Source organism: Myiozetetes cayanensis, unplaced genomic scaffold (assembly GCF_022539395.1).
Source record: "Myiozetetes cayanensis isolate MyiCay16 unplaced genomic scaffold, myiCay2020 scf233, whole genome shotgun sequence".
NCBI lineage: Eukaryota > Metazoa > Chordata > Aves > Passeriformes > Tyrannidae > Myiozetetes > Myiozetetes cayanensis.
This window is the reverse complement of record NW_026087449.1, coordinates 40,335-67,885: the sequence shown is the minus strand read 5'-3', so window position 1 is coordinate 67,885 and position 27,551 is coordinate 40,335. Positions and strand designations below refer to the sequence as shown.

The 27,551-nt window shown below is 55.7% G+C and overlaps 3 protein-coding genes across 5 annotated transcripts in view; all 3 read left to right on the top strand.

Moving 5' to 3' along the window:
* Positions 1-3,250: 3,250 nt before the first annotated feature.
* LOC126642596 (feather keratin 4-like) lies at positions 3,251-3,583 on the top strand. The gene has a single exon (XM_050320347.1). The coding sequence runs from the start codon at positions 3,251-3,253 to the stop codon at positions 3,581-3,583; it is 333 nt and encodes a 110-aa protein (XP_050176304.1).
* A 4,424-nt stretch (positions 3,584-8,007) lies between these two features.
* Positions 8,008-27,551, top strand: part of LOC126642588 (feather keratin 4-like) — a 29,286-nt gene continuing 9,742 nt past the window's right edge. The window contains exons 1-2 of one of the 3 annotated variants that reach the window (XM_050320337.1): positions 8,008-8,336; positions 24,339-24,412. In XM_050320337.1, coding sequence (XP_050176294.1) covers positions 8,008-8,336; positions 24,339-24,345 — 336 coding nt within the window. In that variant the 3' untranslated portion in view covers positions 24,346-24,412. Of the gene's footprint in view, positions 8,337-11,443; positions 11,867-16,053; positions 16,403-24,338; positions 24,413-27,551 lie in introns of those variants that run through there. The other 2 variants (XM_050320339.1, XM_050320338.1) reach the window with 2 other exon arrangements.
* On the top strand, positions 20,221-20,576 carry LOC126642593 (feather keratin 4-like). The gene has a single exon (XM_050320343.1). It carries the CDS (start codon positions 20,241-20,243, stop codon positions 20,574-20,576), a length of 336 nt encoding a protein of 111 aa, XP_050176300.1. The 5' UTR covers positions 20,221-20,240.

Below are 27,551 nucleotides of genomic sequence, written 5' to 3'. Positions count from 1 at the left end.
GGGAGGCCTGGGCTGCTACGGCACCAGGGGCTGCTCCACCTGCTGAGGGTCCTCCACAACACCCCTCACACTACGATCTCGGGTTTCTACAGAAATCTGATACAACAAATGGACCTCTACACGTGATTGCTCTACTTCCACATCATACTGGATCCCTCCTGCTTTGTCTCTGCCTTTTCTCTCTTTTGTTTCAATAAAGCTCTCCTGCAGCACAGATTCAGATCACTCCTTGCCTTTTTTATTTCCCATGGGCTTAGATCCTCACCCACACAATCCCAGGGATCAACGGGCTCCTGGGGAGTTGGACAAGAGCCACAACACCTTTGCAGCAAATACCCCCCAGCACTGACACACACACTGCACAGGCTGGGGCCCTTCCAGAACGGGGCACAAACCCAGCACCTGCTGCACCAAAGGCTTCCCCACAACAATGCTCTCCTGCACAGCCTCTGCCAAAGTCTCTCTGGGCCAGCACACACTGCACAAACTCTCTCACCCACCAGCACTCTCACACCTGCCCACCAAGCAGAGTCACAACATCACCCAGTTTGGCAGAATGGAGTGCAAGTGCTTCAACTCTCCTGCTCAAGCAAGACCAGCAAGAGCAGGATTTCCAGGACCAGGGCCAGTTCAGTGTTAGATCTGCCAGGACAGAGACTCCACCTCCTCTCCACTCTGTGACCTCCCTCACACCGAACAAGGCTTGTCTTCTCTGCCCATGGAATTCCATCTCTTTTCCCTGTCACCAGTGGCCCCTTGTCCTGCCCGTGTGCTCTGCTGACAAGAGCTGGGCTCCCTCCACTTCCTTCCCTGCCACCAGGGATTCACCCCCACTGATGACACTGCCCTGCCCAGCCTTGGCTCCTGCCACTCCCAGCTCTCTCAGCCTCTCCTCTAGCCAAGATGCTCCAGCCCCTTCACTGCATTGCTGGCCCTGCCCTGGGCTGCACTCACTGAGTCCAGGAGCTGCTTCTGCTTGGACTGTGCAGCCCAGACGTGCACACGAGGTCCCACATGGGACCCCAAGAAAACTCCACTCAGAGGAAGGGCCACCTCTCTCCCCTTCATGGCAACCTGTTTCTGAAATCCATCTTGGGCACTGCAGTGCCATTTCAAGTCAGGGATCACTCAGACCTTGTGGCCCCTTCATTCTCCACCAGCACCACAGGTCCTGCTCAGCCAAGCTGCTTTCCAGCCTCCCAAACCCCACCATCACCTGGGGCCCAGTGCCCTTCCTGTCTGGACACACAACTTCATATTTCCCCTCTTGAACTTCAGGACATTCCTTGACCCCCCATCTCCCACCTCTCCAGGTCCCTCTGACTGGTGCCACAACCATCCAGTGCCTCAGTCCCTCCTCTGCACTTCACACCATCTACCAGCTTGCTGAGGGGGCAACAGTCCCACTGCCCACGTCACGGCTGAGCCTCTTGGACAGGGTTGCTCCCATGGATCCAACCCTTGTCCTACTGCCCTGCACACTTGACTCCTTCTGCACTTGGGCTCACTGATCACAGGGCTCTGTCCCAGCCCTTCACACACTCAGCACTCCACCTCTCTGTCCACTTGCACCACCTGCACATTCCTGCCTACTCCAGGATCACGCACTGGGAGACAGAGCCAAAGCCTTGACTGAAAGGTTGGGGAAACACCAGCCATGGCTCTCCCACCATCCAAGATTTTCCTCTCTTGAGATAACACAGAGCTCTTAAATACAGGATTTCTCCTCCCAACATCAACGCTAACCTCTCACCATCCCCTTCTGCTTCTCCACGGCCTTGGCACTGCTTTCCAGGAGAAAAAACTCATCCCATCCTCACCCACAGGAACAAAGACCCTGCTAAGCTGGGAGCAAGGTGGGGAGGGAGCAACTGCGCTGGAAGGGGCAGGTCCTCCTGGCCAGCAGAGCTGCACAGCCCAGAGCAGCCTGACAGGGCTCCGAGGGAATGGGGACCCTCCTCACAACACCCCCCAATCCACAGCACACGAGGGACACGGGGGGACCTCACTGATCACACCCCACCTCTCCAAAGCTTTGCTCACATCTCCAGCCCTCCCTGACATGCCCCATCAACTCCAGCCTTTGGCCTCCAATACTCCCAGTGAAAAGCTGCTGCCAAGGTCAGATGGACACGGCCTCAAGGGCAGGACATGGAATCCCAGAATTCCACATAGGAATACCTTTCTTATGACAGAAGAGGAGAGAGGAGCTTGCCAACTGTCCACCAGTAATTATAGTTTTTTACTCACAGGTCCAGGATGTTACAACCTATTAGGTTTGATACAATTATGAAACCTCATGGCTTGGATGTGCAAAAAGGGAACTGGGGTCACAGCCCAGCCTGGGCACAAAGGGATCGAGCCCCGTTGGGGGTTTCTTTCTTGCATTTTTGTATGAGATCAAGGAACACACTTTAAATAACAGAGTACATTGTCCTGTAAACCTGAGAAATCCAAATAGACCATAACAATGGAACAAGTTCAGCCTGAGCAGCCTCTGGTTTTCCAGATCCTCTCTCTTGATCCCATCAAGATACAAGGGCATGAGCTCTCCTTCATCCATCAGGAAGGGCTCCCAGGCACTTTGACCTTTCCAAGGTCCTGCAGAGTGTCCTCCTCAGGACATCAAATGGCTCCCTCAGCATTCCTGGGTGCAACACAAGCACTGAGGGACATCCAGTCCCACAGAACAAGAGGGGGCCCAGTCAGCACAAAGCACCCACAAACCACAGCACACGAGGGACACCAAATCACCTCCCTCATGACATCACACCTCTCCTGGGCTCTGGGTGTTTCTCAGCCCTCCCTGACACACCTCCAACAACCCAAGCCTCCCACAAACCAACCCCTCCAAGCTGCCGCCAGCTGACAGTGCTGGGCCAAGGCTGTGCCGCCCCTGCGGGAGCTGCATAAAAGCCGGCCCAGCGCCTCTCTCCCTCACACGCTTCTCCTGACGCCTTCTCCTGCCTTCTGTGCCGCCAACCAGGTGAGCCTGCAGCCCCTGACAACCCCCTCCTGCTCCTGCCACACCGCCCCCCTGGCCCCTCTCTCCCAGCACGCTCTGCCCCAGCCTCAGCAGCCCTCACGCCTCCCCACAGCCCCACAGCAGCCTCCCCACTGCCTCGCCCTCCTGCAACACCGCCCCTCGCACCCCCACGGCCCTGCGCTGCCTCAGCCCCCTCTCTGCTCTGCTCTGCTCTTCCCTTCTCTTCTCTTCCCTGCCCTCACAGGGCCCCTCCACACCACACCCATGGCCTGCTACGACCTCTGCCGCCCCTGCGCACCCACCCCGCTGGCCAACAGCTGCAACCAGCCCTGTGTCACCCAGTGCCAGGACTCTACCGTCTTCATCCAGCCCTCCCCCGTGCTCGTCACCCTGCCAGGGCCCATCATGACCTCCTTCCCCCAGAGCTCCGCCGTCGGATCCAGCGCAGGGGCTGCCCTGGGCACGGAGCTCAATGCCCAGGGACAGCCCATCTCCGGCGCCTTTGGGGCCTTTGGCTACGGCCTCGGCTCTGCCCGTGCCTTTGGCTACGGCCTGGGAGGCCTGGGCTGCTACGGCACCAGGGGCTCCATCTGCTGAGGGTCCTTCCACCACAGCTCACACCACCAGCTCGGGGCTCTGCAAAACCTGATACGACCAAAGGAGCTCAACACATGATCGCTCTGCTTGCACCTCACACCGGATCCCTTCCATTGTGTCTCCTGTCTTTTGTGTCTTCTGTCTCAATAAAGTTCTTCTGCATCAAACCCTGACATGACTCTTCTACTTTTTAATTCCAATTGCTCTCTCATCCTCATCCAACACAATGCTGGGGATCAAGAGGCCACTGGGGAGTTGAAAAGGGCCACAATGGAAGGGGGTGGAGGGGACCCTCCACAACATGGACCATCCCATCACTTGCTACAGCAAGGGCCTTGACACCACAGTGCTCTACTGCACACACCTCTGCCAAAGTCTCTCTGGGCCAGCTCCAACTCTCTAACCCAGCAGGACTCTCAAACCCTCCAAGCAGTCACAAAATGGTTCCATTTGGCAGGAGCTCTGCAGTTCACGTGTTTCAACTCTCCTGCTGAAGCAAAACCAGCAAGAGCAGTTTTTCCAGGACCAGGGCCAGTTCAGTGTTAGATCTCCCAGGACAGAGACTCCACCTCCTCTTCCACTCTGTGACTTCCCTCACAGCACAGGTTTATCTCCTTTGCCTATACAACTCCATCTGTTTCCCTTGTGCCCATGGCCCCTTGTCCTGCCCGTGTGCTCTGCTGACAAGAGCTGGGCTCCCTCCACTTCCTTCCCTGCCACCAGGGATTCACCCCCACTGAGGACACTGCCCTGCCCAGCCTTGGCTCCTGCCACTCCCAGCTCTCTCAGCCTCTCCTCTAGCCAAGATGCTCCACTCTCCTCAGTACCTTGATGGCCCTGCAATGGTTTTGCTCCACTAAATCCAGGAGCTTTTTCCACTGGGGAGCCCACAAGTGTCCCCGGCTCTTCACTGGAGCCCTCACCAGTGCTCAGGGGACAGCAAGAGTCAACACCAACTACTTCATCACCTTTCCCAGTCCTGACCTGGACACTTCTGGCTCCCTTTCCCACACTGGTACAAGGTCACCTCCTGGACCATTTCTTCTCCAGCTGCACCACAAAGCCTTGATCTGATAACAGAGCAATTGATCCAATTAACCCCAGACATTCCTCCTGCCTGGGCTGACCCCTCCCACAAAACCCCTGCCCTTGCTCAACTCCAGGACATGGCCATGGCCATCACCACTCCTGTTTTCAGGGCTGGCCCAAGGGATGCAGCTCCTGGGCTACAGCACTGCACACTTGTTCCATCTGCCCTTTGGGCCACTCACCCCAAGGCTCTGGGCCCAGCCCTGCAGACACTTCTCACCCCCCCACACTGGGCACTGACACAGCCTGGCCTTTTGGGCAGGCTCTGGCATCAGGCAATGCTCGTGTCCAACAACCCTGGGCACCCCCAAATCCTCCTCCTGCCCAGCAGACAGAAAAGATGCCCAGAGAAGGCACCTCACCCCCTGGCACTCAGCCCAGGACAGGGCCCAAAAGGCCACAGCTATCAAAACCTTAAAAGGGAGGGGCCCCAAAACCCCCCCAGGGCACAGTGAGCAGGAACAGTCAGGTCTAGTGTCAGGCTTAGGCAGGTGGAAGCAAAGGGGAGAGGGATGGAAGGTGAGGGAAGGGGCAACACCTCAGCCCAGGCACAGGGGAAAGCCCAGAGCAGCCTGACAGGGCTGGGATGCTTTGGGGCCCCTCCTCACAACACCCCCCAAACCACAGCACGGGAGGGACATCAGGTGACCTCACTGAGCACACCCCACCTCTCCTGGGCAGTGTCTGCAGCTGCCAAGTGCCCCCACAAGCACATTCCAGGCACAACCTCCCAAACACCAACTCTCCCTTCAAAGCTGCCGCCACAAGGACACGTCTGCAAGAGGAGCACACGCACAGGGAGCCCCGGGGGAAGGAAAACACACCCCACCTCACCCACTCAGCACTCACCTTGGCCTGCAAGGAGCTCACCTGGCTCAAGCAGCACCTGCCTTGCACAAACCCACAATGGCTGGCTGGGCCTCAGCACCTCCTGGGGCTGCAAGTGCCGTGGGATGGCACTCAAGATGAGCTGCTCCACAACCTTCCCCGGCACTGAGGCCACACTGAAAGGCCTGGAGTTCCCCACATCCTCTTCCCAGCCATTCTTCTCCATCTCCAGCACGTTTTCTGACCTGCACTCAACGGGGACCTCCCTGGTCACAAACACTGGAGCTCCAGGAACCTCTGCAAGGACACCATAAAATCATCACCAAACAGTTAAAATCATCCAGATTCAGCCCCTGACATGGGCAGGGACACCTTCCACTAGCCCAGGTGGGGCACTTTCCACAAGCCCCATCCAGTCTGGCCTAGGACACTTGCAGGGATCCAGAGGCAGCCACAGATTCTCTGGGACACCTCTGCCAGGGCATCCCCACCCTTCCAGGGAAGAGCTTCTCCGAACATCTGAGCTCAGTCTCTCCTCCTCTAGTTTAAAGCCATTCCCCTCTGTCCTAGCACTGCCTGACTCTGTAGCAGATCATGGTGCTCAACCCAACAGGCTCCATCAGGGACACCTTGAGCAGCTGTCCAGGACCACATCTAGGGACGTTTTCAACAACCAGAGCTCATTTCCCTTCTCCTGTGCCTTGGGACTAAAGACAAGAGACTGACAACCAGCTCGGAACAACCGACGTTCAGGCAGTCGTAGAGTGCCAGAAAGTCTCCTCTCAGCCTTTTTATCTAAACACTCAGAATCCAGGGTTCAAACAACAACTTCTGAGAACACTTGTTCTCCAGTTTCCTCACAGCTCTTCTCTGGATGTGTCCCTGGGGAGCACAAGCCCTGTGACACTGGTGTGTGACTGAGCCCATCACAGAGCAAACCCAGTGAGAAAGGCCCGAGCTCAGGACAGGCTGAGCCAGTTAGGAGAAAGGTGGGGAAAGAGCAAATGCAATGCAAGGGGCAGCTCCTCACACCCAGCACACCTAGAAACCCAAACAACCTGGCAGGGTTGGGATGGTTTGGGGCCCCTCCTCAAAACACACCCACAAACCCGAGCACAGGAGGGACACGAGGGGACCTCACTGATCACACCCCACCCATCCAAAGCTTTGCTCACATCTCCAGCCCTGCCTGACACAGCCCCATCAACATCCAGCCTTTGGTCTCCAATACTCACAGTGAAAAGCTGCTGCCAAGGTCAGAGGGACACGGCCTCAAGGGCAGGACATGAATCCCAGAATTCCACAAAGGAATGCCCACACCATGACAGAGGGGGACGGAGGAGCTCACTGACCTTCCACTGGCAATTGTGGTTTTTGGCTCACAGGACCACAACACTAAAACTGATGGGTCATGTGCAGGAAACCTCACGGCTTCAATGCGGAATCAGCGCAGTGACATCACAGACCAGCCTGGAAACAAAGGGATCCAGCCCAATTTGTTCCTTCTTGATTGGATTTCAACATCATGCCAGGAAATACAGTTCACATCACAGAGTATAATATCCTGTAAATGTGAGAAATGACATGGAACAGAACACTGGAACAAGGCCACCCTGACCAGCTTCTGCACTTCCACACCCATCCTCTTGCTTTCTTCAAGACATGAGGGGGCTGAGGCCTCTTTCACCAGAAGGAAGCCCTTGGAGGATTTGTGACCTTTCCAAACCAATCAACAGTGACCTCCACAGCACATCAATGAGCTCCCCTGGCATTCCTGGGTGCAGCCCAGGGATTTATTTACATCCAGGTGTACAAAAGAAGAGGGTCCACGCTCCACAACACACCCACAAATGAGAGCACAGGAGAACATGGGGTGACCTCACTGCTGACACCCAAATGCTCCAAGGCTTCCACTGCTGATTCAGCCCTGCTGGAGACGCAGATTCCACGGAACTGCTCCCAAACACCAACTGTCCCTTGAAAGCTGCCGTCAAGGGCAGATGGACATGGCCTCAAGGGCAGGACAGGTCATTGCAGAGCGGGGGAAGGAAAACACGCCCAGCTCAGGACTGACCAGGCTGGACCAGGCAAGAGCTGTTCCCTGAGAAATGCCCCAAGGGCCTGGGCCAAGGCTGTGCCGCCCCTGCGGGAGCTGCATAAAAGCCGGCCCAGCGCCTCTCTCCCTCACACGCTTCTCCTGACGCCTTCTCCTGCCTTCTGTGCCGCCAACCAGGTGAGCCTGCAGCCCCTGACAACCCCCTCCTGCTCCTGCCACACCGCCCCCCTGGCCCCTCTCTCCCAGCACGCTCTGCCCCAGCCTCAGCAGCCCTCACGCCTCCCCACAGCCCCACAGCAGCCTCCCCACTGCCTCGCCCTCCTGCAACACCGCCCCTCGCACCCCCACGGCCCTGCGCTGCCTCAGCCCCCTCTCTGCTCTGCTCTGCTCTTCCCTTCCCTTCTCTTCTCTTCTCTTCCCTGCCCTCACAGGGCCCCTCCACACCACACCCATGGCCTGCTACGACCTCTGCCGCCCCTGTGCACCCACCCCGCTGGCCAACAGCTGCAACCAGCCCTGTGTCACCCAGTGCCAGGACTCCACCGTCCTCATCCAGCCCTCCCCCGTGCGCGTCACCCTGCCAGGGCCCATCATGACCTCCTTCCCCCAGAGCTCCGCCGTCGGATCCAGCGCAGGGGCTGCCCTGGGCACGGAGCTCAATGCCCAGGGACAGCCCATCTCCGGCGCCTTTGGGGCCTTTGGCTACGGCCTCGGCTCTGCCCGTGCCTTTGGCTACGGCCTGGGAGGCCTGGGCTGCTACGGCACCAGGGGCTGCTCCACCTGCTGAGGGTCCTCCACACCTCACATCACCAGCTCGGGACTCTGCAAAATCTGATACAACAAATGGACCTCAACACGTGATTGCTCTACTTTCACCTCACACTGGATCCCTTCTATTTTTTTTCTATGTTTTCTCTCTGTTGTCTCAATAAAGTTCTCCTGCAGCACAGATTCAGATGACTCCTTGCCTTTTTTATTTCCCATGGGCTTAGATCCTCACCCCCCACAATCCCAGGGATCCACGGGCTCCTGGGGAGTTGGGCAAGAGCCACAACACCTTTGTCAGCAAATACTCCCCCAGCACTGACACACACACTGCACAGGCTGGGGCCCTTCCAGAACGGGGCACAAACCCAGCAATTGCTGCACCAAAGGCTTCCCCACAACAATGCTCTCCTGCACAGCCTCTGCCAAAGTCTCTCTGGGCCAGCACACACTGCACAAACTCTCTCACCCACCAGCACTCTCACACCTGCTCACCAGAGTCACAACATCACCCAGTTTGGCAGGATGGAGTGCAAGTGCTTCAACTCTCCTGCTCAAGCATAGCTAGAAACAGCAGGTTTTCCAGGACCAGGGCCAGTTCAGTTTTAGCTCTCCCAGGATAGAGACTCCACCTCCTCTTTCACCCAACAAGGCTTTTCTCCTTTGCCCATGGAATTCCATCTCTTTTCCCTGTTACCAGTGGCCCCTTGTCCTGCCCGTGTGCTCTGCTGACAAGAGCTGGGCTCCCTCCACTTCCTTCCCTGCCACCAGGGATTCACCCCCACTGAGGACACTGCCCTGCCCAGCCTTGGCTCCTGCCACTCCCAGCTCTCTCAGCCTCTCCTCTAGCCAAGATGCTCCACTCTCCTCAGTACCTTGATGGCCCTGCAATGGTTTTGCTCCACTAAATCCAGGAGCTTTTTCCACTGGGGAGCCCACAAGTGTCCCCAGCTCCTCACTGGAGCCCTCACCACTGCTCAGGGGACAGCAAGAGTCAACACCAACTACTTCATCACCTTTCCCAGTCCTGACCTGGACACTTCTGGCCCCCTTTCCCACACTGGTACAAGGCCACCCCCTGGACCATTTCTTCTCCAGCTGCACCACAAAGACTTGATCTGATAACAGAGCAATTGATCCAATTAACCCCAGACATTCCTCCTGCCTGGGCTGACCCCTCCCACAAACAGCTCTGGGCCCCTGCCCTTGCTCAACTCCAGGACATGGCCATGGCCATCACCACTCCTGTTTTCAGGGCTGGCCCAAGGGATGCAGCTCCTGGCCTACAGCACTGCACACTTGTTGTTCCATCTGCCCTTTGGGCCACTCACCCCAAGGCTCTGGGCCCAGCCCTGCAGACACTTCTCACCCCCCCACACTGGGCACTGACACAGCCTGGCCTTTTGGGCAGGCTCTGCCATCAGGCAATGCTCGTGTCCAACAACCCTGGGCACCCCAAATCCTCTTCCTGCCCAGCAGACAGAAAAGATGCCCAGAGAAGGCACCTCACCCCCTGGCACTCAGCCCAGGACAGGGCCCAAAAGGCCACAGGTATCAAAACCTTAAAAGGGAGAGGGCACCAAACCCCCCCCCAGGGCACAGTGAGCAGGAACAGTCAGGTCTAGGGTCAGGCTTAGGCAGGTGGAAGCAAAGGGGAGAGGGATGGAAGGTGAGGGAAGGGGCAACACCTCAGCCCAGGCACAGGGGAAAGCCCAGAGCAGCCTGACAGGGCTGGGATGCTTTGGGGCCCCTCCTCACAACACACCCCAAAACCACAGCACACGAGAGACACGCATCCCACCTCCCCAAAGCTTTGCTCACACCTCCAGCCCTGTCTGACAAACACCATCAACTCCAGCCTTTGCCCTCCAATACTCACAGTGAAAAGCTGCTGCCAAGGTCAGATGGACACGGCCTCAAGGGCAGGACATGGAATCTCAGAATTCCAAAAAGGAATGCCCACACCATGACAGAGGGGGAAGGAGGAGCTCACTGACCTTCCACTGGCAATTGTGGTTTTTGGCTCACAGGACCACAATACTAAAACTGACGGGTCATGTGCAGGAAACCTCACGGCTTCAATGTGGAATCAGCACAGTGACATCACAGACCAGCCTGGAAACAAAGGGATCCAGCCCAATTTGTTCAATGTTCATTGGATTTCTTGATCCGGTTAGGAAATACAGTTCACATCACAGAGTATAATGTCCTGTAAATGTGAGAAATGACATGGAACAGAACACTGGAACAAGGCCACCCTGACCAGCTTCTGCAGTTCCACATCCATCCTCTTCCTTCCTTCAAGACATGAGGGGCTGAGGCCTCTTTCTACCATAGGGAAGCCCATGGAGGATTGATGACCTTTCCAAACCAATCAACAATGATCTCAACAGCACATCAATGAGCTCCCCTGGCATTCCTGGGTGCAGCCCAGGGATTTATTTACATCCAGGTGTACAAAAGAAGAGGGTCCACACTCCACAACACACCCACAAATGAGAGCACATGAGAACATGGGGTGACCTCACTGCTGACACCCAAATGCTCCAAGGCTTCCACTGCTGATTCAGCCCTACTGGAGACGCAGATTCCACAGAACTGCTCCCAAACACCAACTGTCCCTTGAAAGCTGCCGCCAAGGGCAGATGGACACGGCCTCAAGGGCAGGACAGGTTATTGCAGAGCTGGGGAAGGAAAACACACCGAGCTCGGGACTGGCCAGGCTGGGCCAGGCAAGAGCTGCTGCCTGAGAAATGCCCCAAGGGCCTGGGCCAAGGCTGTGCCGCCCCTGCGGGAGCTGCATAAAAGCCGGCCCAGCGCCTCTCTCCCTCACACGCTTCTCCTGACGCCTTCTCCTGCCTTCTGTGCCGCCAACCAGGTGAGCCTGCAGCCCCTGACAACCCCCTCCTGCTCCTGCCACACCGCCCCCCTGGCCCCTCTCTCCCAGCACGCTCTGCCCCAGCCTCAGCAGCCCTCACGCCTCCCCACAGCCCCACAGCAGCCTCCCCACTGCCTCGCCCTCCTGCAACACCGCCCCTCGCACCCCCACGGCCCTGCGCTGCCTCAGCCCCCTCTCTGCTCTGCTCTTCCCTTCTCTTCTCTTCTCTTCCCTGCCCTCACAGGGCCCCTCCACACCACACCCATGGCCTGCTACGACCTCTGCCGCCCCTGCGCACCCACCCCGCTGGCCAACAGCTGCAACCAGCCCTGTGTCACCCAGTGCCAGGACTCCACCGTCCTCATCCAGCCCTCCCCCGTGCGCGTCACCCTGCCAGGGCCCATCATGACCTCCTTCCCCCAGAGCTCCGCTGTCGGATCCAGCGCAGGGGCTGCCCTGGGCACGGAGCTCAATGCCCAGGGACAGCCCATCTCCGGCGCCTTTGGGGCCTTTGGCTACGGCCTCGGCTCTGCCCGTGCCTTTGGCTACGGCCTGGGAGGCCTGGGCTGCTACGGCACCAGGGGCTGCTCCACCTGCTGAGCCCCCAAACAACTGCCCCAACACCACCAGCTCGGGGCTCTGCCAACACCTCCTGCAAGCAAAGCACCTCAGCTGATCATCGCCCTACTGGCACCTCACACCCCATCCCTTCCACTTGGGTCTCCTGTTTTTTCTCTCTTTTGTCTTAATAAAGTTCTCCTGCAGCAAAACATCAGATGCCTCCTCAGCCTTTCTTCTCCCAACTCTCCCAGAACTTCCTTTGGCACAGAGCTCTGGCACCAGATGCCATCGCATGGGGGGAGAAGGGACCAGCTCTCTCCTAGGAAATATTTCACAAGCATCAACACACACTGGGACAGAAGGGCCTTCCCCAATGGGACACAAACTCTTCCCTTGCCCAAACACAGCCTTGGACACACCACCCACCCCTCTGACACAAACTCCCAGGGGGTGCTGCCTTAAGTGGCCATGGACACCATGGGCACCAGCCCTTCATCAGCCCCAAGGCTCTGCTTGCATCATAGAATCATAGAATGAACTGGGCTGGAAGAGACCTCTGAGATCATCAAGTCCAACCCTTGATCCAACCCCACTGTGATTACCAGATCATGGCACTCAGTGCCACATCCAGCCTCATCTTAAAAACCTCCATGGACAGAGAATCCACCACCTCTCTGGGCAGGCCATTCCAATGCCTGATCACTCTCTCTGCAAAGAACTTCTTTCTAATAGCCAACCTAAACCTCCCCTGGCACAGCTTAACCCCTGCCCTCTTGTCCTGCTGTTGATTGCCTGGGAGAAGAGACCGACCCCCACCCGGCTACAACCTCCTCTCAGGGAGTTGTAGAGAGTGATGAGGTCACCCCTGAGCCTCCTCTTCTCCAGACTAAACAACCCCAGCTCCCTCAGCCTCTCCTCACAGCACTTGTGCTCCAGTCCCTTCCCCAGCCTGGTTGCTCTTCTCTGGACCTGCTCCAGCCCCTCCATGTCCTTCCTGACCTGAGGGGCCCAGAACTGAACACAATACTCAAGGTGTGGCCTCACTAGCGCTGATTCCAGGGCAAGGATAACTGCCCTGCTCCTGCTGCCACTCTGTTCTTGATGCAGGCCAGGATCTATCAGCCTTCTTGGCCAATCTCACCACAAATCAGCAGTAATCAACAATCCCCTCCCTCTCCCTGCTGCCCACACTGTGGGCACGAGCCCAGGACACGGGGGGTTTCTGGGCTGCCAGGGCACATTCCTGGCTCCCATTCACTTCTTCACCCAACAGTGCCCTCCAAGCCTTCTCCACAGGGCTGCTCTCAAACAGTCCCCACCAGCCTGCAGCCCTCTTAGGGACTCACACAACCCACCAGCTCCTGGCCCTGTGGAATTTCCGGAGGATCACACAGCTCCTCCTGCCCAGCCTGTCCAGGCCCCTCTGGCTGCCATCCCTTCCCTCCACAGAAACAACCACAACACTCAGCTTGGAGTCATCCTCAGTCTTGCTGACAGGACACTCAATCCCACTGTCCCTTTCTCTCTCAATGATGTAAAGAACACTCATCCACAGATGGGCCCCTGAGGGAAACCACTCCTCCCTGCTCTACACACACATCGAGTACTTGAGCACAACTCTCTGAGTGAAATCATCCAGACAATTCCTCATCCACAGAGTGCTCTGCCCATCAAATCCACCTCTCCCCAGTTTATACACAAGGATCTTGTGTGGGGCAATATGAAGTTCTTTGTCCATGTAGATAACATCCATTTCACTTCACTCCAGTAGGACCTGCCTATGTTGACTGGGACTCACCACCTGGTTCTCCTGCACATGCCGCTCAGTTCCACTGCAGGTGATTTACTGCATGACCTTCCCAGGGACTGAGGTCACACTGACCCAGCTGGAGTTTCTCAGATCCTCCTTCTGGATCCTCCTGTACATGTGCATCACATTTCCTCATCTCCTGTCAACTGGCACCTTCCAGTTTGCCAGGACTGCTGATAAAGGGTGGAAAGTGGTGTGCTGTGCCCTTCCACCAGCTCCCTTGGTGCCACTGGAGCCCACCCAGCCCCAGACACTTGGGGGTGTCTGAGTGTTGCAACAGATGGCTCAGCATTTCCCTTTGGATACTGGAGCCTTCATTCTACTCCCTGCTGACCAGCTTTCTTTCTCAGCACACCTCAGGCCATTACAGCGAGAAGAATCACAGCAAAAAGAATCAGTGGTGCTCAAGGAATCTCTGTGAGGAGATCGTGGCATGTTGATTAAATGGTTCAGGTGGCAAAGATTTTGAAGACCAACTTGTCCCAACCACCTGCCGTGGGCAGGGACACCTTAGAAAAGGCCAGGTTGAGGTGACCCCTGTCCAACCTGGCCCTGCACACTGCCAGGGATGGAGCAGCCACAGCTTCTCTGGGCAACCCGTGCCACAGCCTCCCCACCCTCACAGGGAAGAATTTATGTCTGACGTCTCACCTAAACCTCTCCTGTTCTAGTTGAAATATATTCCTCCATCCCCTAGCACTGTCTGCCCGTGCAGCAGTTCAGTCCAAAGGCTCAAGCAGGGACAGCTCAACCATGGTCAGGCAGGGTTGCAGCAACTTGAGGCCATTTCCTCTTGTTCTCTGGAAAAGGGGCCAAAAGCCACCTTGTAACCAACACCTTTCTGGTACTTGGAGAGACTGAGAAGGTCTCCCCTCAACCTTCTGTCCCTGGAAAAAAGAACTCCCAGTAGATACAAACACCACCCCATAACACTTGTTCCCCAGGAGCCTCACAAATTACTCGCTGGACACTCTTCTTCGACCAGACCACAAGCCCTGTGACCCCAGTGGGTGAACTTGCTGACCCCAGAGAAACAGCAGTGGGAAAGACCAGGCAGAAGAGCAGGCTTAGGGGGCTGCAGTTGGGCTGGGAGGGACAACAATGAGTGCAGGGGCAACCCCTCCCACCCAGCAGAGCTGAAAAGCCCCTGACAGGGCTGGGAGGGTTTGGGGCCCCATTCACAACACACCCAAAACCCACAGCACACGAGGGACACGGGGTGACCTCACTGATGACAACCTAATTTTGTTGGGTTTTGTTCTTTATTCAGTCCACCCTGACACATCTTCAATGGAACTGCTCCCAAACAACAACTGTCCCTTGAAAGCTGCCGCCAAGGGCAGATGGACACGGTCTCAAGGGCAGGGCATGGAATCACAGAATTCCACAAAGGAATTCCCTGTTATGAGAGAAGACGAGACAGGAGCTTGCCAACTGTCCACTGGTAATTATAATTTTTTACTCACAAGTCCAAGATGTTTACAACCTATTAGTTTTCTTACATCTTAGAAGTTATGAAACTTCATTGCTTGAATGTGGAATAAGGGAATTGGGGTCAAAGTCCAGCCTGGGCACAAAGGGATCGAGCCCACTTGGGGGTTTGGTTATTGCATTTCTTCAGGAGGTCAAGGAATAAACTTTAAATGAACAGAGTACATTGTCCTGTGAAAACCTGAGAAATTCAAATGGACCATACCAATGGAACTGAACAGCTGATTCAGCCTGAGGAGCCTCTGCTTTTCCAGGTCCTCTCTCTTGATCCCATTCAAGATACAAGGGCAGGAGCTCTCCTTCATCCATCAGGAAGGGATCCCAGGCATTATGACCTTTCCAAGCTGATGCAGCAGTGGCCTCTCGCAGGAGCCATCAAAATGACTCCCTCAGCATTCCTGGGTGCAACACAAGCACTGAGGGACAGCCAGTCACACAGAACAAGAGGGGGCCCAGTCAGCACAAAGCACCCACAAACCACAGCACACGAGGGACACCAAATCACCTCACTCATGACATCACACCTTTCCTGGGCTCTGGGTGTTTACTCAGCCCTCCCTGACACACCTCCAACAACCCAAGCCTCCCACAAACCAACCCCTCCAAGCTGCCGCCAGCTGACAGTGCTGGGCCAAGGCTGGGCCGCCCCTGCGGGAGCTGCATAAAAGCCGGCCCAGCGCCTCTCTCCCTCACACGCTTCTCCTGACGCCTTCTCCTGCCTTCTGTGCCGCCAACCAGGTGAGCCTGCAGCCCCTGACAACCCCCTCCTGCTCCTGCCACACCGCCCCCCTGGCCCCTCTCTCCCAGCACGCTCTGCCCCAGCCTCAGCAGCCCTCACGCCTCCCCACAGCCCCACAGCAGCCTCCCCACTGCCTCGCCCTCCTGCAACACCGCCCCTTGCACCCCCACGGCCCTGCGCTGCCTCAGCCCCCTCTCTGCTCTGCTCTGCTCTTCTCTTCCCTTCCCTTCTCTTCTCTTCCCTGCCCTCACAGGGCCCCTCCACACCACACCCATGGCCTGCTACGACCTCTGCCGCCCCTGCGCACCCACCCCGCTGGCCAACAGCTGCAACCAGCCCTGTGTCACCCAGTGCCAGGACTCCACCGTCCTCATCCAGCCCTCCCCCGTGCTCGTCACCCTGCCAGGGCCCATCATGACCTCCTTCCCCCAGAGCTCCGCCGTCGGATCCAGCGCAGGGGCTGCCCTGGGCACGGAGCTCAATGCCCAGGGACAGCCCATCTCCGGCGCCTTTGGGGCCTTTGGCTACGGCCTCGGCTCTGCCCGTGCCTTTGGCTACGGCCTGGGAGGCCTGGGCTGCTACGGCACCAGGGGCTGCTCCACCTGCTGAGCCCCCAAACAACTGCCCCAACACCAACCACCCGCCACCTGCAATCCTCCACCTGCAACAGGGATTCATCTCCGGACCAAGGCTCTGGAGAAATCTCCTGCAAGGGAAGGACCTTGGCTGATGGTCGCCCCTCCTGGCACCTCAGACCAGATCCCTTCCCCTGATTCCTTGTTTCTTTTCTCTCTTTTGTCTCAATAAACTTCTCCTGCATCACAAACTCTGATGAGTCTTCTTGTTTTGTTTTAATGGCCCCTGAAACTCACATAAAAAAAGCCAGGGATCAACAGGCCATTGTGGTGGGTGGAAATGTCCTACAGGATCTTTCATAAAAAAAGGTGCCCCCAGCCCTAACACACAGACTGCACAGGGTGGCGGACCTTCCAGAACATGGCACAAAAAAAAATTTAAAAAATCACCTGGTATACCAAAGGCTCCCACACCACAATGGTCTCACCTGAGCACACCACACCAAAGGCTCTGTGCTCCTGCACACACTGCACAAACTTTCTGCCACAGCAGGACTCTTCAGCACTCTCATCCAAACTCCTGTATGGCAGCAACTCTGGAGAGCAAGTGCTTCAACACCCCTGCTCAAGCAGGGCCAGACAGAGCAGCACTTGCAGGACTTTGGTCAGTGCACTTTTAGCTCTCCAGCACAGAGACCCCACCAATTCTTCCATGCTGTAGCCACCCTCACACTGGAAAATCCCTGCCTTCCTTGCCAGAGGAATTCCATCTGATTCCCCAGTGCCCATTGTCTCCCCTCCTGCCCGAGGGCATCCCTGCCAAGAGCTGAGCTCACCCAGATCTGCAGGGGCAGTGCAGGGGCAGGGACAGCACTGGAGGAAACGGCTGGAGCTGAGGCAGGGGAGGGTTAGGGTGGATATAAAGGAAGAGGTTTTCACCCAGAGGGTGGTTGAGCACTGGAACAGGCTCCCCAGGGCAGTGGGCACAGCACCAAGCCTGTCTTGATTTCTAAAAGGGGGTACAGAACACTTTGAAGGACACAGTGGGATTGCTGGGCTGCCCTGCCAGAGCCGGGAGTTGCATTCCATGATCCTGAGGGGACCCTTCCAGCTCACAATATTCTGTGATTCCATGATTTCAGGGCAAAAGATCATTAACTCCAAACATTTCCCCAGCATGGCCAAACCCACCACTTCACCCATGTCCCCAAGTGCCACATCCACAGGGCATTTACAGCTCTCCAGGGATGGTGACTCCACCACTGCCTTGGGCAGCCTCTGCCAAGAACTGACAACCCTTCCCTGGAAGGAATTTTCCCATAGAGGCAACTCAGCCTCCCTGGGGCAACTTGAGCCATTTCCTCTCCTCCCATGGCTTGGTAGCAGGGACACAACACTGACACTGCCCTTGTTCTGAGCCCCATTCAGGGAACTCCAGAGAGCAACCAGCTCACTCCTCTCCTGCTGAAAATCCAACAGCCCCAGTCCCTGCCACTGCTCCTCACGGGGCTTGTTCTCCTCACCCTTCCCCACTTGCCCTTCCCACGTGTCCCAGCAGAGCCCAGCACTGGGAGCCCAGAGTGGGACCTTGCTGGGCCCAGCTCACACCAGCGCTACGGATGAACCAACACGAGACTGGGGGAGAACGGGAGGGCTCCCTGAATCACAGGCACTGCTTTCCCAATCCCACTGGGAAAGGCCAGGGATAGGGACAGGCTGGCAGAGATGGAACCAAGGAGGGGAGCAATGACTACAGTGCAAGGGGCAGCTCCTCCTGTCTGGTCCAGCTAAAAAGGTACAGCACAGCCTGACAGGGCTCGGATGCTTTGGGGCCCCTCCTCACAACACACCCCAAACCACAGCACATGAGGGACACGGGGGGACCTCACTGATCACACCCCACCTCTCCAAAGCTTTGCTCACATCTCCAGCCCTCCCTGACACGCCCCATCACCTCCAGCCTTTGGCCTCCAATACTGACAGTGAAAAGCTGCTGCCAAGGTCAGAGGGACACGGCCTCAAGGGCAGGACATGAATCCCACAATTTCACAAAGGAATGCCCACACCATGACAGAAGGGGAAGGAGGAGCTCACTGACCTTCCACTGGCAATTGTGGTTTTTTGCTCACAGGACCACAACACTAAAATTGACGGGTCATGTGCAGGAAACCTCACGGCTTCAATGAGGAATCAGTGCAGTGACATCACAGACCAGCCTGGAAACAAAGGCATCCAGCCCAGTTTGTTCCTTCTTGATTGGATTTCTTGATCAGGTCAGGAAATACAGTTCACATCACAGAGTAAATGTCCTGTCAATGTGAGAAATGACATGGAACAGAACACTGGAACAAGGCCACCCTGACCAGCTTCTGCAGTTCCACATCCATCCTCTTGCTTCCTTCAAGACATGAGGGGCTGAGGCCTCTTTCCACCAGAAGGAAGCCCTTGGAGGATTGATGACCTTTCCAAACCAATCAACAGTGACCTCCACAGCACATCAATGAGCTCCCCTGGCATTCCTGGGTGCAGCCCAGGGATTTATTTACATCCAGGTGTACAAAAGAAGAGGGTCCACGCTCCACAACACACCCACAAATGAGAGCACATGGGGTGACCTCACTGCTGACACCCAAATGCTCCAAGGCTTCCACTGCTGATTCAGCCCTGCTGGAGACGCAGATTCCACGGAACTGCTCCCAAACACCAACTGTCCCTTGAAAGCTGCCGCCAAGGGCAGATGGACACGGCCTCAAGGGCAGGACATGGAATCACAGAATTCCACAAAGGAACATCCACAAAATGACAGAAGAGGAGAGTGGAGCCCACTGACCATCCACCAGTAATTACAGTTTTTGCTCACATGTACAGGATGTTACAACCTATGGGTTCTATGTTATGAAACCTCATGGCTTGAATGTGGAATAAGAGAATTGGGGACCGAGCCCAGCCTGGGCAAAAATGGATACAGCCCTGCTGGGTGATTGTTTATGGCAGTTCTTTATCAGGCCAGGAAATACAGTTTAAAAGAAAAGAGAACATTGTTCTGTAGATTTGAATAATCCAAATAAAGAATAAAAATGAAACAAGCTCAGCTTGAGTAGCCTCTGGTTTTCCAGATCCTCTCTCTTGATTCAAGATACAAAGGCAGGAGTTCTCCTTCATCCATTGGGAAGCACTCCCAGGAAGAACGACCTTGGCAAGCTGATGGAGAGTGGCCTCCCCAGGATATCAAATGGCTCCCTCAGCATTCCTGGGTGCAACACAAGCACTGAGGGACATCCAGTCCCACAGAACAAGAGGGGGCCCAGTCAGCACAAAGCACCCACAAACCACAGCACACGAGAGCCACCACATCACCTCCCTCATGACATCACACCTCTCCTGGGCTCTGGGTGTTTACTTCAGCCCTCCCTGACACACCTCCAACAACCCAAGCCTCCCACAAACCAACCCCTCCAAGCTGCCGCCAGCTGACAGTGCTGGGCCAAGGCTGTGCCGCCCCTGCGGGAGCTGCATAAAAGCCGGCCCAGCGCCTCTCTCCCTCACACGCTTCTCCTGACGCCTTCTCCTGCCTTCTGTGCCGCCAACCAGGTGAGCCTGCAGCCCCTGACAACCCCCTCCTGCTCCTGCCACACCGCCCCCCTGGCCCCTCTCTCCCAGCACGCTCTGCCCCAGCCTCAGCAGCCCTCACGCCTCCCCACAGCCCCACAGCAGCCTCCCCACTGCCTCGCCCTCCTGCAACACCGCCCCTCGCACCCCCACGGCCCTGCGCTGCCTCAGCCCCCTCTCTGCTCTGCTCTGCTCTTCCCTTCCCTTCCCTTCTCTTCTCTTCCCTGCCCTCACAGGGCCCCTCCACACCACACCCATGGCCTGCTACGACCTCTGCCGCCCCTGCGCACCCACCCCGCTGGCCAACAGCTGCAACCAGCCCTGTGTCACCCAGTGCCAGGACTCCACCGTCCTCATCCAGCCCTCCCCCGTGCTCGTCACCCTGCCAGGGCCCATCATGACCTCCTTCCCCCAGAGCTCCGCCGTCGGATCCAGCGCAGGGGCTGCCCTGGGCACGGAGCTCAATGCCCAGGGACAGCCCATCTCCGGCGCCTTTGGGGCCTTTGGCTACGGCCTCGGCTCTGCCCGTGCCTTTGGCTACGGCCTGGGAGGCCTGGGCTGCTACGGCACCAGGGCTGCTCCCATCTGCTGAGGGTCCTCCACAACACCCCCTCACACTCTGATCTCGAGTTTCTGAAATCTGATGTAAATGGTTTCATCTTTGTGGTTGCTCTTTGCCTGCTGGTCAGCTGGCTTTTTCTTTCACCATGTGTGTTAGTTCTGGCTGATTCAGATCTTTCTTGTTCTGTGAAGCTTGGATCTCACCCACAATCACAAAGGATCAGATCCCTAGGTGGGCAGCCTGTTTTCTTGTCATGAGCCCCCTATTTGCCATATTGCTACCACAGACAGGGCTTGCTTCAGTATTAGCCAACATACTCTTTGTCAAACTCCAGCAGTATCTCTGCAGCACCTGACCAGTCTCTCTAGGCCTGCTTTTGCTCTGTAATATCTCTCTTACAGCAGCTCATCTTTCTTAGGCAGGTGCCATCTTAGTTTGGCTGGATGGTTGGTGCTTCAGCTCTCTCTGCTCTCATTTGCTGGTTAAAAAACATGGTTTCTGGACAGTGGATATGATGACTGCTTAGACTGAACCACTCTACCACCCAGCTTTCAGAGCTTCTTATGAAGCGTTCCAGCTCTCTTCTTCTATACCATTTTATATACCAGTGTATCATACAGCGATGAAGGCTAGATATCACTCCTTTACACCAGGATTATCTTTACAGTGTTTTCTTGCCATATATATAAATCTCTCTTTCTTCATACAGAAGATGTCTGCTCTCTCATTATGGTATTTTGGAGATCACTAAATCAGGGCATACAGAAGCCTGGTATTATGAGTCTCTTCTAGAGATACTCACCATAGAGTTGTGGTCTTATGACCACTTCATCACTTTACTGAATCATTGAACAGCCATTTTCTTTCCCTTTGTTTTATTTTGGATGTGTTTTCAACCTGGCTGCCACAGGGCAGATCTGTGGGCAGATGATTCATTAGCCTTCCTGAACTGTTCCCACTCTTCCTGGTGTTACTCTATGACAGCTCATAGTTTCATATCAACTCAGGTTCTTGTATGCATATTACTCTATTTGGAGGCATTGGGATGTAGCTCTGTTGCCTCTTGCACATATTATCTTTGCCTGACCCACTCTTTAGAACTCTGTTTAACCTTTGGTGCTTCTCTTTACTGAACATTTGTGTGCTGGGAAATAATCAGACTGGTATCTCAGTGACCTATAGGCTTCAGATACTTACCATGGACAGAAGCATATTGAGAAGTGCACTCTTGGCCATGGCCGGACAAGGATTTAGGCTAGATCTTAGCCTTTACAAGGCAGAGGCTGACATCTCTTGGCTACAGTTCGTTTGGGACATTGGATTGACGTCAGATGTGGTGACCAGGAAGGATTGGAAGAGGCAGGAAGGGCCAGCACCTCGTTAGAAACCAGGCAGGCTTGGAGGCTGGGATGCTTTGGGGCCCCTCCTCACAACACACCCCAAACCACAGCACACGAGGGACACGGGGGGACCTCACTGATCACACCCCACCTCTCCAAAGCTTTGCTCACATCTCCAGCCCTCCCTGACATGCACCATCAACTCCAGCCTTTGGCCTCCAATACTCACAGTGAAAAGCTGCTGCCAAGGTCAGATGGACACGGCCTCAAGGGCAGGACATGGAACCTCAGAATTCCACATAGAAAATTTTCTTATGAGACAAGAGGAGAGAGAAGCTTGACAACTGTCCACTAGTGATTCCAGTTCTTTCATCAAAGGTCCAGGATGTTACAACTTTGGGGTATAAATTAGGAAACCTCATGGTTTGAATGCAGAAAAAGCCAACTGCCCAGCCTGTTGGGTTCAGGGATCAGGCCCAGCTGGTTGTTTCTTTCTTGGATTTCTTAATGAGGTAAAAACACACACTTTGAATGACAGAGGATGCTGTCACATGAATTTGAGAAATGCAAATGGAACATTACACTGGAACAAGGCCAACCTGACCAGCCTCGACTTCTCCAGTTCCTCCCTCTGGATCATCCTGTTCAAGCCAAGAGGGGAATGAGCTCTCCTTTCCCATCAGGAAGAGCTTCCAGGCACTGTGAGCTTTCCAAGCTATTGGAGAGGGACCCCTGAACATCACCCAGCTCCCTCAGCACTCCTGGGTGCAACACAAAGGCTGATGGACATCCAGTCACACGGAACAAGAGGCTCCACAATTCCCAACACCCCCACAACCCACAGCACACGAGTGCTCACAGGCTGAGCACACTGAGGGCACCCCACCTGCCACAGCTTTGCTCACACCTCCAGCCCTGCCTGAAACGAACCTGGTATGAAATCCTCCCAAATCCAACACTCCCCTAAACGCTGCCGCCAAGCTGAGATGGACACGGCCTTGAGGGCAGGACATGGAATCACAGAACTCCACAAAGGAATGTCTGCACTGTGACAGAGGAGGAGAGAGGAGAACACTGACCAATCACCAGGCATTATAATATTTTACTCATATCTACAGGATGTTACAACTTACAAGTGATACGTTATGAAACCTCATGGCTTGAATGTGCAAAAAGGGAATTGGGGTCACAGCCCAGCCTGGGCACAAAGGGATCGAGCCCCGTTGGGTCATTGTTTACGGCTTTTCTTAATCAGGCAAGAAATACAATTTAAAGGAAAGAGAACATTGTTCTGTAGATTTGAGTAATTCAAATGGAGCATAAAAATGAAACAAGTTCAGGCTAAACAGCCTCTGGATTTTCAGATCCTCTCTCTGGATCCCATTCAAAATACAAGGGCAGGAGCTCCCCTTCATCCATCAGGATGCACTCCCAGGAAGAATGACCTTGGAAGCTGATGGAGAGTGGCCTCCCCAGGACCCACAAAATGACTCCCTCAGCATTCCTGGGTGCAACACAAGCACTGAGGGACATCCAGTCCCACAGAACAAGAGGGGGCCCACTCAGCACAAAGCAGCCACAAACCACAGCACACGAGGGCCACCAAATCACCTCCCTCATGACATCACACCTCTCCTGGGCTCTGGGTGTTTCTGCAGCCCTCCCTGACACACCTCCGACAACCCAAGCCTCCCACAAACCAACCCCTCCAAGCTGCCGCCAGCTGACAGTGCTGGGCCAAGGCTGTGCCGCCCCTGCGGGAGCTGCATAAAAGCCGGCCCAGCGCCTCTCTCCCTCACACGCTTCTCCTGACGCCTTCTCCTGCCTTCTGTGCCGCCAACCAGGTGAGCCTGCAGCCCCTGACAACCCCCTCCTGCTCCTGCCACACCGCCCCCCTGGCCCCTCTCTCCCAGCACGCTCTGCCCCAGCCTCAGCAGCCCTCACGCCTCCCCACAGCCCCACAGCAGCCTCCCCACTGCCTCGCCCTCCTGCAACACCGCCCCTCGCACCCCCACGGCCCTGCGCTGCCTCAGCCCCCTCTCTGCTCTGCTCTGCTCTTCCCTTCCCTTCTCTTCCCTTCTCTTCTCTTCCCTGCCCTCACAGGGCCCCTCCACACCACACCCATGGCCTGCTACGACCTCTGCCGCCCCTGCGCACCCACCCCGCTGGCCAACAGCTGCAACCAGCCCTGTGTCACCCAGTGCCAGGACTCCACCGTCCTCATCCAGCCCTCCCCCGTGCGCGTCACCCTGCCAGGGCCCATCATGACCTCCTTCCCCCAGAGCTCCGCCGTCGGATCCAGTGCAGGGGCTGCCCTGGGCACGGAGCTCAATGCCCAGGGACAGCCCATCTCCGGCGCCTTTGGGGCCTTTGGCTACGGCCTCAGCTCTGCCCGTGCCTTTGGCTACGGCCTGGCAGGCCTGGGCTGCTACGGCACCAGGGGCTGCTCCACCTGCTGAGCCCCCAAACAACTGCCCCAACACCACCAGCTCGGGGCTCTGCCAACACCTCCTGCAAGCAAAGCACCTCAGCTGACCATCGCCCTCCTGGCACCTCACACCAGATCCCTTCCACTTGTGTCTCTTGCTTTTTCACTCTTTTCTCTCAATAAAGTTCTCCTGCAGCAAAACATCAGATGCCTCCTCAGCCTTTCTTCTCCCAACTCTCCCAGAACTTCCTTTGGCACAGAGCTCTGGCACCAGATGCCATCGCATGGGGGGAGAAGGGACCAGCTCTCTCCTAGGAAATATTTCACAAGCATCAACACACACTGGGACAGAAGGGCCTTCCCCAATGGGACACAAACTCTTCCCTTGCCCAAACACAGCCTTGGACACACCACCCACCTCTCTGACACAAACTCCCAGGGGGTGCTGCCTTAAGTGTCCATGGACACCGCGGGCTCCAGCCCTTCATCAGCCCCAAGGCTCTGCTTGCATTAGAGAATCATAGAATGAACTGGGCTGGAAGAGACCTCCGAGATCATCAAGTCCAACCCTGGATCCAACCCCACTGTGATTACCAGATCATGGCACTCAGTGCCACATCCAGCCTCATCTTAAAAACCTCCAGGGATGGGGAATCCACCACCTCTCTGGGCAGGCCATTCCAATGCCTGATCACTCTCTCTGCAAAGAACTTCTTTCTAATAGCCAACCTAAAGCTCCCCTGGCACAGTTTAATCCTGTGCCCTCTTGTCCTGCTGTTGATTGCCTGGGAGAAGAGACCGACCCCCACCTGGCTACAACCTCCTCTCTGGGAGTTGTAGAGAGTGATGAGGTCACCCCTGAGCCTCCTCTTCTCCAGACTAAACAACCCCAGCTCAATGTCCTTCCTGGCCTGAGGGGCCCAGAACTGAACACAACACTCAAGTTGTGGCGTCACCAGCACGGGTTCCAGGGCAAGGATCACTGCCCTGCTCCTGCTGCCACCCTGTTCTTGATGCAGTTCAGGATGCCACTGGCCTTCTTGGCCCCCTGGGCACACTCTGGCTCATGTTCAGCCTCCTGTCAATCAGCATCCCCAGGTCCCTTTCCACCTGGCTCCTCTCCAGCCACTCTGTCCCAGCCTGGAGCGCTGCAGGGGTTGTTGTGGCCAAAGGGCAGGACCTGGCACTTGGCCTGGTTGATCCTCATCCCCTTGGAATCAGCCCATGGATCCAGCCTTTCCAGGTCCTTCTGCAGAGCCCTCCTGCCTTCCAGCAGATCAATACTCCCTCCCAACTTGGTGTCCTCTGCAAATTTTCTCATGATGGACTCAATCCCCTCATCTAAATCATCCATAAAGATGTTAAACAGGACTGGGCCCAGCACTCATCCCTGGGGACACCACTGGTGACTGGATCCCAGCTGGATGCAGTCCCGTTCCCCAGCACTCTCTGGGTCCAGCCCTCCAGCCAGTTCCTAACCCAGCACAGAGTGCCCTGTCCAAGCCCCGGGCTGCAGCTTTTCCAGGAGTAGATTATGGGAGACAGTGTCCAAGGCTTTGCTGAAGCCCAGATGACTGAAAGGGCAGCCCCTCATGTTCAGCACAACTGCAAAGCCCAGAGCAGCCTGACAGGGCTGACAGGGAATGGGGATCCTCTTGACAAGGCATCCAAACACCACAGCACATGAGAGACACAGGGGGACCTCAGTGATGACACCCCACCTCTCCAGTGCTTTGCTCAAGTCTCCAAAATATCACAACACTCAAATTCCATAAAAATGCTCCCAAATCCCAACTCATCAAAGCTGCCACCAAGGGCAGATGGACACGGCCTCAAGGGTAGGACATGGAATGACAGAATTCCACAAAGGAATGTCTGTGCAAGGACAAAAGAGGAGAAAGAAGCACACCCACCACCAGTAATTATAGTTTCTTGCTCACATGTACAAGATGTTACAATTTACAGGTGATACATTATGGAACCTCATGGTTTGAATACGGAATAAGGGAATTGGGGTCACAGCCCAGCCTGGGCACCAAGGGATCGAGCCCCGTTGGGGCTTTGGTTATTGCATTTCTTCAGGAGGTCAGGAAATAAAGGTATATTAACAAAATACCTTGTTTTGTGAAAATTTCTGAAACTTAATGCACCATATGAATGGAACCTGAGCAGCCTGAATTCAGCCTCAGCAGCCCAAACTTTTCAAGGTCCTCTCTCTTGATCTCAGTAACAATTCCAGGGGATGAGCTCTCTTTCATCCCTTAAGAACTGCTCCAAAGGAAGAATGACCTTTCCAAGCTGACAGAGGGTGGCCTCCCCAGGACACCAAATGGTTCCCGCAGCAAAAAGAATCAGTGGTGCTCAAGGAATCTCTGTAAGGAGATCGTGGCATGTTGATTAAATGGTTCAGGTGGCAAAGATTTTGAAGACCAACTTGTCCCAACCACTTGCTGTGGGCAGGGACACCTTAGAAAAGGCCAGGTTGAGGTGACCCCTGTCCAACCTGGCCCTGCGCACTGCCAGGGATGGAGCAGCCACAGCTTCTCTGGGCAACCCATGCCACAGCCTCCCCACCCTCACAGGGAAGAATTTATGTCTGACATCTCACCTAAACCTCTCCTGTTCTAGTTGAAATATATTCCTCCATCCCCTAGCACTGTCTGCCTGTGCAGCAGTTCAGTCCAAAGGCTCAAGCAGGGACAGCTCAACCATGGTCAGGCAGGGTTGCAGCAACTTGAGGCCATTTCCTCTTGTTCTCAGGAAAAGGGGCCAAAAGCCACCTTGTAACCAACACCTTTCTGGTACTTGGAGAGACTGAGAAGGTCTCCCCTTCAGCCTTCTGTCCCTGGAGAAAAGAACTCCCAGGAGATACAAACACCACCCATAACACTTGTTCCCCAGGAGCCTCACAAATTACTCGCTGGACACTCTTCTTCAACCAGACCACAAGCCCTGTGACCCCAGTGGGTGAACTTGCTGACCCCAGAGAAACAGCAGTGGGAAAGACCAGGCAGAAGAGCAGGCTTAGTGGGCTGGCAGTTGGGCTGGGAGGGACGACAATGAGTGCAGGGGCAACCCCTCCCACCCAGCAGAGCTGAAAAGCCCAGCCCAGCCTGACAGGGCTGGGAGGGTTTGGGGCCCCATTCACAACACACCCAAAAACCACAGAACACGAGGGACACGGGGTGACCTCACTGATGACAACCTAATTTTGTTGGGTTTTCTTCTTTATTCAGT